The 12915-nt window shown below is 39.2% G+C and overlaps 1 protein-coding gene across 1 annotated transcript; it reads right to left on the reverse strand.

The window, feature by feature from the left end:
• Positions 1 to 6992: 6992 nt before the first annotated feature.
• Positions 6993 to 12042, reverse strand: LOC132266001 (glucose dehydrogenase [FAD, quinone]-like). Its single transcript, XM_059766861.1, has 3 exons — positions 11549 to 12042; positions 8599 to 8849; positions 6993 to 8528 (listed from the first exon to the last, which is right to left on the reverse strand). Exons 1-3 carry the CDS (start codon positions 12040 to 12042, stop codon positions 7177 to 7179), a joined length of 2097 nt encoding a protein of 698 aa, XP_059622844.1. The 3' UTR covers positions 6993 to 7176.
• Between the last annotated feature and the right edge of the window lie 873 nt (positions 12043 to 12915).

Consider the following 12915-nt stretch of genomic DNA (forward strand, 5'->3'; position numbering starts at 1 on the left):
AAGAAGCGCGCAGCGGGTTTAGCCGTTTAAATCCATACGTCTACCGCCTGTTGAGCCGGTGTTGGTGGCTTCTCACCCAGTATCTTCGGTCGATAGTTCCTGATGCCGTTCGCCCGGGTCGGCGTGAAGTTCTTCTTGGCGTTGCGATCTTGCTCCTCAATGTCCAAGTAGGATTTAATATAGAGCTGCTCCTTGAGGTACTTTGTTTGGCGTTCGACACTTTTGCATGAGTATCGCGAGCTCGCCGTTGCCGTTGACGCGATGGAGCGCGTTGTTGTGGATCCACTGCTGCTGCTGGTCGACGAATGGTAGTCTTGTACGGAATTGCATCTACTTGGGAGTGACTTTTCTTGGCCCATCTTATGTATGAGCTTCAATCTGCAATTGGATTCCGAAGAGGAGAGAAAAAAGAGAGACAATTAGGGAAATGCTTGTGTAGATAATTAATTGTCAGGGAATTTCTTCTTCCTCTTTTTTGTATAGTATAAATGAGAAAGGAATTTGCCATTGACATTCACAATGATATGCTCTCAATTGCATTAAATTGCACACCTTCTGGAAGGCATGAGATTAGAGACAGGTTTGAATTTAAAGTGTGTGACAATCAATTCTTGTGATCTCACGCGTTTCATACCGACGATTTCATAATACACTCGCGACTCAGAGTGTTTACTTTCGAAAGTTTCGCCTCTTGTTTCTTTTTTTCTGCGCACTCCATCTCAATTTTTACCATTTATATGACACACAATCACCTTGAGAGGTGAATGAGGGGCAAAAAGAGGTGCTTTTGACACTAAATCTTTCACTCTCAACGTCTCAAGTGTACATGAAAATAGACTTTAATAATAGAATGGTCAATTGGTTTGATATTTGCAAGAAGTTTTGCGGTTTGTGACGAAAGTATGACAAGCAATATTGTCAAAGTTGATTAGTTTACCAGTGAGAAAATTTCAAGATAGTAATTTTCATATGAATTTCTCTCAAATCTTTCATCTGTGCTTTCTGCAAGTCGAGTTCAAAGCTTCACCGTCTGGTGATTTCGTTTGTGGGAAGGTCTTTAAGTGGCTTCAGCTTGACTGTTTTTTTTTGTGCCTCCAAGAAGCGTTTCCATGGTGTGTATTTCGAGAAATGAAGAGTTTATCTCAAATGAGAGTGAAATTGATTTGGTGAGGAAGATAAATTGAAAATTCTCATAACTGTGAAATTTCTAATGTCTCTGCGCTTTTTCTTAAACTTGATGATGATAAATGGTTGAACTTTCTGAGATTTTCATCTAATTCCGGGAGTTTTTTTTTCCCGGGTGAAGATGTTTCGATGTTGTGATGCAACGGATTTGTCTACACTTGAGTGTTTTTGGTTTGAATTTGCTCTGATAAATTTTGCAAATTAATATCATGATAACATTCGTTTCTTTCTTACTTAATGTATGCAAATGAAGTTTTTCGCGATTGTGATTTATTTGGGTGATTATTAGTCAAGTATGAATTGTGAATATATTGCACAATGAGAGATAACAGAGTGCAATTGAAGTGATGATGATGATCTACGCTTTGTACATCTCTAATTGTTTACTTTCACGCCATCATCAACTGTCTTACATTTACGTGTGCCATTTGCAATTGTGGCCAATTGCAGGTTGCATAGAAGAATTGAAGAGAGTGCATTGCACACACAAACGAGTCAAGAAGCGATAGAAAATTAACTCACAACTGATGTGGGTAAAAGGAGCGTTTTGGGTGATGACTACTTGATGTGTTGGATAGAGACGAAACAGCGCCCGCGCGCGTGATTGCATGAAAGGAAAATAATTCTAGAAAATAGTTTAATGTGCAGCTATTGTATAATTTATACACTTCTTCATCTGATTTATAACAAAACCACAACAGCGTTGGAAGCATTGCAATTAGGAATGACCATAAAAATGGTTATATTGCATTTTTGTGTTCACCTCTTCATGGAGACTCTTTGGAGTTTCACTTTTCATTCTGCGTACAGTTTTTACTCGCTAATTTTAGGTTTTTTTCTTCTTCATTTTCTCAATGCGAAATGTGCTGGCTTTTGCGACAACGCGGCATTGTTTTGTAATGCCAATGAAAATCTATTCAAATAGAAACACACACAGAGTTGGAATACATCAAATCTTCCAATGACTTCCTGAAGATAGACAAAGAAGGCAAAATAAGATTCACAGATTTGACTTGATTTCCACAAAGCTTCAAGTTGAAAGATCTCTTGCTGTTTGTGAAGTTGGAAGAGAAGAAGAAAAAAAACAACAGTATTACGTGTTTTATTGGAGAAGAAATCTTTCGATCCGAGGAAACGCGGCGTCGATCGCATGTTTTGAAATGCAATGATCGTTGGTGTGTATTTGGTGGCTTTGGCGGAAGATAAAGTACTTTTTGTATCTCATTTCACTTTCATCCCGTGTCTTTTTATTTCTCTCAATAATCTCTTTTCACGCTGGGGTAATGAATAAAAGAAGACTGTTACATCAATTATTTGCCAGCGTTTTTCGAACGCGCGCGCGGGTGTTTTTTGGGGGCAAAAAAAAGAGCGCACAGACCAGAAAATTGCTCAAATTCACAAAATTAAAATTCTGTGTTAAGAGTGTTTGGCCGAAAAAACAGGAAGGAAATGCGATTACGCCATCGAGGCTGAGAGAGAATGGGTGTTTACTGAAATTGTGGATCTTAAAGAGTGTCAGTCGAGGGAGAGACGCACAATATTATTGTATGTATGAATGATATGGTCTTAGAAATTGGGTGTATTTGTGCAAATTTCTCCAAATATTTTACCATGTAATTATCATTAGTTGTGAGTCTCGTGAAGACATTTTCGGACATGAAAACATCGCGCAGAGTCTCAACATTTTTCCATGGTGTTTCACACTAAAATTGTGTGGTATTTACGCGTGTGAAGTGTGATATGAATTCTAATGCTCTCTTTGAACATAATGTGGTGAAAATTTATGGAAGTCACACTGTGTTTGTCTTCAGGCCTCTCACAATTCTACTTTATACCCAGATTTAATATGGTCAAAAATGATATTATTGGGTCGCATAGCAATTGATCGCGTGTTGATCTACATTTTCAACACTTTTGCTCAACACCATAACGCACTAACCTTAATTTTTTCCCAATTTTTTTCTTGCCTCTCCATCCTAATTAATTGAAATGCTTCTTCTCTCGCATCTCTCGCACCACAATGGATGTGATCTTGCGTGAGATCAGATGAAATGCCACACGTTTGACCAAGATGACGGATCTATTTGGACTTTATTATTATGTGCGGTTGTTTTTCCTGCTTTCTGTCTGCGATGTTTTCTGCATTTTAAGACCTTTTCATGGTGATCTTGACACATGGTGATAATTTAAGAATATCATTTAAATTTTTTTCAAAGAAAAATTATTAATGAGAAAACAGTTTCACTGCTTTCAAAATTAGGTACAAATAAGACGTGCTGAAGTTTTTCTTTCACAGTGAAGAAACTCTTTTTATCATGAGTCATGAAATTGAGAGAGAGAAAGATCAAACAACTAATAAAGCTAGCATTTAACATCTCTGTTGATTTTTTTTTCTTTTTCTACGCCTCTGTCTCGCCACAGATTTGTTAATGTGAATGAATTCATTTGGGAGGCAAAGCAGTAATAAAAAAAATACTGCAATTAAAGTTCATAAGACGATCGTCAATAGGATGGATAATAATGTTGATGGGAAAAGAGTTGTGTATATAAAATGAGTGAAAGAATATTGTGGAGCATTGAAGTGACACTTTGAGATCGTTGACCCTCAATTGTGAAGTTGCAATTCATATCACAAACTTACATTAGTCACTGAAACAATCCTATGGCAAAATTCGGATGCATTCTTTTGATGATTTTCACTTCCACTTTCCAAAAAAACACGCACAAAAATCCCTCCTCAGTGATTGAAGATCGCACTGGTAAAAATTTGTCTTAGATGGCACACGAAATCACTGAGAGCGCGAGACTCTTTTGGTTTTGTTGCACAACACAGGAAAGTCACACAGTGAGGTCAATTGTTTCTTAATTTGCTGATCTTTTCCTCCTTGTGCGCAAAGATCAGTGGTGATCTTTGACTTTTTGCCACTTCACTACGAATTTTATGATCACTGATATTTATAGCTTTTCTGCGTGAATCGCAGAGGTGTGAAAATTTTCTTTTACTCTCTCACACTTGATGAGACTCTTCGACGATGGTGTGGTGAAGAGAAAGAGACCTTTTTTCCTCTTGTGTCCGAGCAGTTTGCGAGATGTTGGTAAAATGATGAAAGACACGAGCAGTGGAGAAAGACATCGCGCGGTGGGTAAATTCACGGTGATTTGGGGAGGGAGAGACATCGAAGAGACTTCCACAAGTCTTTCTCTTTTCCATGGCACGGCTTCTTATGTGTCTGTGTGTTTGTGTGGTAGAAATGAGCTTGGCTGGGTGTGTATATTATACTCTAAACATTGTATAAGAAGTCTTCAGGTGGAATTTCTCTCACTCTCGTGCGGTAAAACTCTGGTTTTTCCTTCTCAAAGTCAAGTTTTGACTATGTGTGAAAATGTGAAGAGAGCTTTTCACCGCATGATACACATTTTCACAGGAATCACCCTGCAATTCTCTCTCTAATGCTGCTGCACAATGTGTCGAGGCTGCAAAAGTAGATTTTAGAAAAGGAAAGTTGTCCAATATATTTTTCTTGTTGTCGCAGTGCATTTGCAGCGTGTGTGCATTATATGTGGAAGATCGCGATCATCAGATGGAGAAACAGCTGCACTTTTCTGCAAATGCGAACTTTCCTTTGAGACAATGATGAAAAAAAAATCCATTTCACACAGAAGTGTTAATCATGTCGGGAGATTATATGTAAAAGCCATTGAATGTATTGATTTTGATTGATATTGTCTATATGCGAGAGTAACACAAGATGCTCACAATGATCTTTCACAGTTTCACTGACATATTAAGAGATCATGATAATTTTTCTTGGTGTTTAACTTCTATCAATCTGGTTTTTATTGTGAAAATGATCTTGACCTGTTATCCTAAATTGATTCTTCTTCTCCTGGCAGTAAAAAGTATTTTTTTCTCTTTGCCAAAATGAATGATGTTTTGCCAAAAATCTCTTTTCGAATATTTCATGAAGTTCCGGTTGTATTTATCCTCTTTTTGACTTAATATATCTTTCGAAATGTTTTGTCTGGACTTTTTTAGTAGTGCAAATAAATTCTATTAGACTGTTTTCTTCACGCACAATTGACATTTCAGAAAGTCTCTCTCTCTGTCTCAACAGAAAGATGCTAATTATTGGATATAATTTCTACTTATATTGGTTCACTTTCAAGTTGTCTTTTTCATGATAAAAATGCTCAATTTCAGATGAAATTGAAAGTATAATTTGCCATCAACAAGCCAATGTTGAATTTCCTTTGTCAAAATTCCCAAGTCTCGATTTCTGGGCATATTTTCAGTGCAGCGAAGTCGATGTTTAATGATACAAAAATTGGCATTGATTGAATACCTGTTCTTCATGACGAGGTGAAAGAGCAAAAAGTGCAATTTTACTTTCACTATCACGAATTTGCCAATAAATCTCAACAACAAGATGTTGCGGATTTACGAGGTTGACTTCCATATGGCTTCGCAATTAGCATTAAATATGAATCAGTGGCAAAAATGAACTTGACTTTGAGTGCGAAGAAAAGAAAATGAAAAGGGAAAAAATTTGCAGCAAAAAAGAAACACATTTTATTGAAAGACTCAGCAGCTAAAGCATGGATAAATGCATGTAACACGAGTCACAATTGAAGGTTACTTCCTTTATTGTTGGAACTTTCTTCAAAGAAGATTTGTTGTTGTCTTTTTTCGTCGTCGCGTCGTTGTGCGTTGCGAAGATGTAACATTGAACTTGACTAGGTATGTTTTCACTTAAAAATTCACAGCAGGAAAAATTTTTACTGTGATTAATAATCCACTTGATTTTTTATTATTGATTCATCTCTCTCGCTTCGATATTTTTGGGGAGAATATAATCGAAAAAATATGCTCACGAGGAAATAGATTTAAGTGACTTTCACTGAATTAATTGATTAATGAAATGGAGTCTAGTATATCATTGGTTTATCCTATTAATAAAGATAATTAAATATTTGATCTTCAAAATTAGAAATTTTCCATGAATTTCAGGGAGTTTAACAGACATTTTATGGAGACACAATTAATAACGTCGTATATATTTTCTGTGGCCAAATGACTCATTTCGTGATGTTTGATTTAATTGCCAGTCACACCTTCATTTCCACCCTAATCTCACCCCTAATCGCTATAGCTTCCCCTCACTTTGAGGCAGAATTAAAGTTGATGAGGTAAAATATTTTGCCGTGAAAAGTCATTTCACACTAAATTCATAGGTTTTATTTTAGGGAATTCGTGCAATTTTCCCCAATTTTCTCCCCGCCGTCAATAATATATGGTTTTATCGAAGAAATTTCTCGCGACTCTGCAATGGAAATCATCATTAAGTCTTACGAAATTTTGGAGTAATTTTCTTCATTCAATCCAGTGAAAGAAAAATGTCTTTCGCTAATGGGTACAAATTGGTATAATATAGCATTACATATTGGATTAATGTCGCTGTTTTTTGGGACTCTATTTAGCTCAGACGTGCTCCGAACGTGGCAAATGATGTTTTAGTACACATTTCACTATTCACAGCAGTGAAATTACAAAGTTATGTGTGGAGAAAGCGCGCTTTTGTTGGGGGGATTTTGAATGGCTTCATAGTTGATGGAGACGCCTGGTTGGCGCATTTCAGCAATGTAATTTTGGTGCATACATTTCAGGCTCTTTCTCTTCAGCTTTCCAATCAAACTTGTAATAGCATTTTGAGCAAATATCTGCTTATGACATCATGTTGTACTCGAATTCCGACAGCGCATGGGCGTGTTTTGATTGTAAAAGCGTAAATATTGCTCTTATTCGACACTTTATTCACACAAATTTGACATATAACAATTATTTACACATTTATCTACATCAGAGCGTAGTTTTCCGTCTAATTTCATCCTAACTTACTCAATATAACATATACATATGATGGAATTAATTTAATGAAGGGGGTTTTGAATTGGTAATTATTTATTATTCCCTAGTAAATCTCAACGGAGTGACTAATTCTCGTTCTCTGTCGCATTTGCGGTCGCATCACCGGTTTCATTCAGTTGCCTTCGTCCTCGGTAGGTTGTTGGCATGTCCTGCAGCCAGAGATCCTTCACCAAATCCGCTCCCTTTTCGCCAATCATGATGACTGGGGCGTTGATGTTGCCACTCGTGATCACTGGCATGATGCTGGCGTCGATCACTCTCAGGCCCTTGATGCCGTACACCCTGAGCTGGGGATCCACCACGGCGTCTGGGTCCCAGGAGGGGCCCATCTTGGTCGTGCCTGACATGTGATAGATGGTCATGGTGTACTGCCGAATGGCGCATTCCCAGTATTCGTCCGTGAAGTGGGGCAAGTGCTTGCAATTGGGCAGCTGTTTGCTGTGAAATCTGGCGCCAAATTGCTTCATGGCCACGGTTTCGGCAAGGGTGAGAGCGGCTTTCACGCCCTCGCGCAGCACATTCACATCGTCCTGATGTGTTAGGTAGTTGTGATAGAGTAGAGGATGTCTGAGGGGATTCTTCGAGTGGAGAATCATGTAGCCACGACTGCGTGGACGAAGCATCATGGGGAAGACGCCAAAGACGTCTCTGTTGTTGATTTCACTGAAGACTTCGTTGTAGAAATCGTCACTCAAGCCGTGAGCATTTTTGATTTGAGTGCCTCCGTCGGAACTTGTCGAGGCACTCGTGAGCATAAATTCAATGTCTGGCCAATCATCTGTCTGATTAGCGTATTTTGTGCTAATAAATCCCACCGCCTCGAGTCCAATACTGCTCGTGAGCGGTCCATCTTCTGTTGTGGCATATCTGATGGCTGAGTTGAGATTCACGAGGCGTCCCATGACAAGACTGATGGGTTTGTCCACTAGAAACGCCAATCCACCCACGGCGATGTGATCCTGAAGATTCTGACCGACTCCTGGCAGTGGATGAATGACTGGAATTCCGACTTTACGCAGATTATCCGGCGGACCAACGCCGGAGAGCATCAGCAAGTGTGGTGATCCAATGGCGCCGGCAGACAGAATAACTTCTCTCTTGGCAAAGACCTTCTGATGTTGGCCGTTTCTTATGAATTCCACGCCAAGAGCTCTCTTGGTTGCTGGATCAATTATGACTCGAGTGACGTGACTGAAGAGGGCGACGTGGAGATTCTTCCGCAGACGAACTGGCCTGAGGAAGGCTTTGGCTGTGCTGCATCGCGTTCCTCGACGCATTGTGAACTGATACAGGGCGAATCCCGTCTGTTGCTCACCATTCACATCCACAATGTCGTAGCCCATCTCTTCGCCGGCCTGGAGGAAGGCGATGCCCAAGGGGGTGTTGTACGGAGAGTCCTGGATAGTCAGATAGCCTCCTGAGAGAGAGAACAATCAAAAGATAGCTGTTAAAATCTTACTTAAAGTTGTCTAAGATGTATAAATTACCAGTTCCGTGTTGTCTCTTATTCACAGCTAAGTAGGGATTCCGCTGGTCTTCGGACTTCCTGAAATAGGGCAGGATGTCCTCATAGCCCCATCCTGGATTGCCCAATTGCTCCCACTGGTCAAAGTCTCTCTTGTTGCCGCGAATGTACAGCATTGTGTTGAGGACACTCGAGCCGCCGAGGACTTTTCCTCTCGTCCAGCAACATCTCTGATCAATCATGGCTTGACAGGCGGATTTCTGTGGTTGCGTCCTGTGTTAAAAACCCAAAAGCAAATGATTATAGTTTGAAGTTTGAATTCACTCTAAAGCGCATTCAATATTTGCACAGTGATTAATCACTGTTTTTTCTCTTCGTGTGTCACACATATTTTTCAATGGATCTACGAGTGTTTGAACTTGTCATATTTGCTTGCTGTATCAATTTTGTTGGAGCTTTAAACGTCTGTCTGTGCGTCGGCTCAACCACGTGGCGTAAACTTTCAGTTTTTAATCGAGAAAGATCAACAATAAAGAGAATGAGAAAGAGAGAGAAGGAAAAAGAGCATAAATGCGATTGTTGGTGTGTGTTTGATTTTGTAATTATTTAGCTATTATGGTAAGAAAAGTACAATCAATTCAGTGACAGACTCAACAGCTTACAACCGGCTTTTGGCGGGCAAAAAAAGGCAAGATTTTGACTGTGAGAAGATTGTTAAATGTACTTCTTAACAGCTTTTACTGCTTGTCTGGCGTTGACCGAAAAGCCCATTTCCAGGAGTGTCTCAACAGACTTTCAAATTTCTGAGTGGACAATTTACATTTAAATGTGCTACAATTCAAATGTGATTGAGAAATTGACATTTCACATCACACAAAAAGAGCTCAACAGTGTGGAAGTATAAAATCTAATGCCAAGAGCAATTTTTCCGCAATAACAAAGTATGAAATTTTCATTCGGTTCAAGTTTAATGTATTCAGAGAGCGACACACGTGAAATTAATTGGTTATGGCGTTATTTCCCCTCTTTTTATTTGGGCTTCAAAAACCAATTGCACGAGAAGTGAAGAAGTGGAAAATTCTTTAACGCCATAATTTAACAACATTTTCTCAATATATAGTATATAAAAATCACTGAAGAAATTTGACCGAATTTTTCCTTTCTCAAAGCACACAAATGTTTCAAAATACTGAATAGCTAATGACGAAGTTACTCAAATACAATTTTTTTCTCCCCTCTGCATTATTATTTATGAATATATCTCCGGAGGTGTGAAAAAAAACGAGATTTGATGTCTTGTGAAGCATGCGTTGACGATGATTGAAAGTGAGCGAGACATAAAATTAATTGCAGAAGGCAATTTTTGTCCATTAAAGGCAAATGTTGCCAATATTGATTGCATAAAAATTGGAAATTTGTGGGTCACTTTGGTGGTGATTTTTTTTTTAAAGCAAAGAAGAAGATGCAACAACAAAAGAAGTGTATTGTTATGTTCGTTCATGTAATTGCAGAACGAGAAATTTGCTTTGGTGCAAAGAAAAAGAAAAGAAAACAAGCAATTGCACTTTGTAATACATATTTCGTAAGGATGATCATTTGTGACAAAAAGGCACGCATTGATCATCACGGAATGTCAATGAGTAAGAAAAATGTCGAATAAAATGGGTGAATTAGCATGGAATGGTGAAAAAAAGAAAGTGATTTGTCAGTTGGTGAAATATGAGGGGAAATCGCGGAAAAATCTATTTTAACGGTGAAATGATGGAAGTATTTTAATGAAATAATTTAATTAACAATGTTTCTTTCGTAATTAGCAAGACACAAATCATATGTCTTAAGGAAAATGTCATCGTTTGTGCGTGTTTTCGGAACACTTTTTTTTCAGTTGACAATGAGAAATGGTGACAAAAACACTCTCTTTTGGTGAAACACGTGCAATTATAGGTGAATTTTAGCATATTACAAGCAGAATTAACATGACTCAAATTGAATTTAATTTGCAGAATTTGAAACTGAAATTAGAGTAACGTTTTGTGTTTATTCTCTCTTCTACATATTTATTCAAGCGCGTTTTGTGGTGTAAAACAATTTAATGTGCCGCCCAAATACCACAATATTCAGCGAACTTGGCGAACTTTCCTTTTCGTTTAGACACTTTGTATGAATTAACAATGAAACTCAATCACGCACGGCATTTTAAAAGCTATTTTGCAAACAGAGTGCAGCGAGGAAGAGAAATATAATAAAATGTGTGTAGGAAGAAGGAGAAAGACGTGAAATTTATAATCTTTGTCACTTATCTGATTACTTTTTCTTACATAATAATTAAAGAGACATTCTCAAATTGAAAAAAAGACCAATTTCTTCTTCACAATTTCCAGTTTGACTGGCTCAAGTCAGACTTTTGCCTTCACTTTTATTGAGTGAATCACAGGAAAAACACCCTTTCGAATAGAGATTAATATAAATGGATGAGAAAAGACTCTGAATTTTATCCGCATTTTCGTGAGATGAAAAAGAAAGTTATGCTCTCTTTATTTCATTTCTGTTTTCTGTGTTGAATTACACAATTTGCAAATATCAAAAGCGTGTGAGTCAATGCCAATCGAGGCATAACGCAGAATATTCGTGAGTGTTTTTGGACAGCAAAATGTCTTAAATATGGGTGCATCGGTCGATAAAATTTTGAATTAATTCAATTCACTTTTTTGGACAGAGAGATTACTTAATAATGTTGATGGAGGTCGATTTCGCGTGAATCACACAAGTGAATGTCAAAAGGAGAAGTGTGTTTCAACTGAGAAATTTTTGTTGTTATTTGTAACAATTTCAAAGCAAACAACAATTTCTTTGCACGATTTTGTGTCCTTAAACTCCACATCGAGTTTGTCTTGCGTCATTGAAGCAAATTTCTTGGTGCGATTGCGAATTTTGGACTCAAGAAAGGGCGAATTACAACAATCTCTTCTCACCTGTATTTCCAATCCAATTTGCTCTTGTGGAGGTAGAGTGAGAGTATGGGAACGTCGGAGATTTCTGTTTCATGGCCACCAGCTTCCAGAAGGAGCACTTTCCAGTCGTGAATCTCTGATAGGCGCGACGCCACGACGGATCCCGCTGATCCTCCGCCGACCACAATGAAATCGTACTCATTGTCGACCTGCTTGACGTTGAAGGGTCGATTCTCTGGATCGAAGAGGTCGTAGTTGTAGAAGATGAGGGATGAGATGAGGATGGGCAGGACGGCAAGTTTGCCGAGACCTCCGATGCCCGCGGCGGCGGAAATGGCGCCGCCAAACGCCTTGGCAGCGGCTCCAATGCCAACCACAGACTTCCCAACGCCCACAACAGTCGAGGCGGCACTTCCAATAGCCGCGACGGCACCTTTAGCGGCGCCAAGGGCTGGTACTATCTTGGGCAGAGCCTTGACCACAGTTGCACCCACTGAGACTACGGGAATTGTCATAATTTCTGCCCTAATTTACTTTCCAATTAACCAATTGAACTCTGGGACTCTGTGCGAAGTCTTCGTGTCCGGGTAGGGAGGAATATCCTCTGAATGTCCTTTGAATTGTGTCTCAGCATCAAAATCGCGTGAAATGGACAAACTTTTCTCGCAACACCAACACATAAGATGACTGGAGGCGCGTCTGACACTCTGTGATGAATATCATGAGGCAGTCACGGAAGCTCAGTGCCATTGTGGGACTCCCTGAAGCACACACTTTTGCGGAAGTGCATTAATCACAATTATCTACTAAGAAACATTTAACGAGATGCACTCGAGTGAAGACACAGAGTCATTTTTCCTTTGCACAAATTGACGCTCAATCATATAGTTTTGCTGGACTTTTTCATATACGAAATCTGAGTGTCTACGTGCACCTGGTCATCACCAGGTGAATTTCGTCACCTGACACTAAACAACGGAGCTTACGAGAGTGGGCAAAAATCACAGACACAAAACCACTTTCTCTGGATATCCAAAGACGAGGAGCAATGTGCTGAAAATGTCTGCACAGCCAAGTGGATGGAAATAAACTGGCTCGCTTGATGATTTCTTTCGGACTCTATTGACTGCATTTTGGCCTTCCCGCCAATCTCTCTTGCCGCCGCCGTGGAGATCTCGTTCGCCGCTCGTGCACGAGGAATTGTATGTATGCTGTCGACTTCAGAGTACATGAAACACGTTCGAAATGGAATTATGCAATTGAATATTTGAGAAGACTCGCTTTTTTCCTCCTCGCAATCTCTCTCTCTCTCTCTTTCTTTCTCTCCCACTCTCTCTCTTGCATTTCTCTCCACCGCGGATGACGCACTCCTGCAATTGGGGTGGGGG

The sequence above is a fragment of the Phlebotomus argentipes genome, unplaced genomic scaffold, assembly GCF_947086385.1.
Source record: "Phlebotomus argentipes unplaced genomic scaffold, Phlebotomus argentipes genome assembly contig_10, whole genome shotgun sequence".
In the NCBI taxonomy this organism is placed as follows: domain Eukaryota; kingdom Metazoa; phylum Arthropoda; class Insecta; order Diptera; family Psychodidae; genus Phlebotomus; species Phlebotomus argentipes.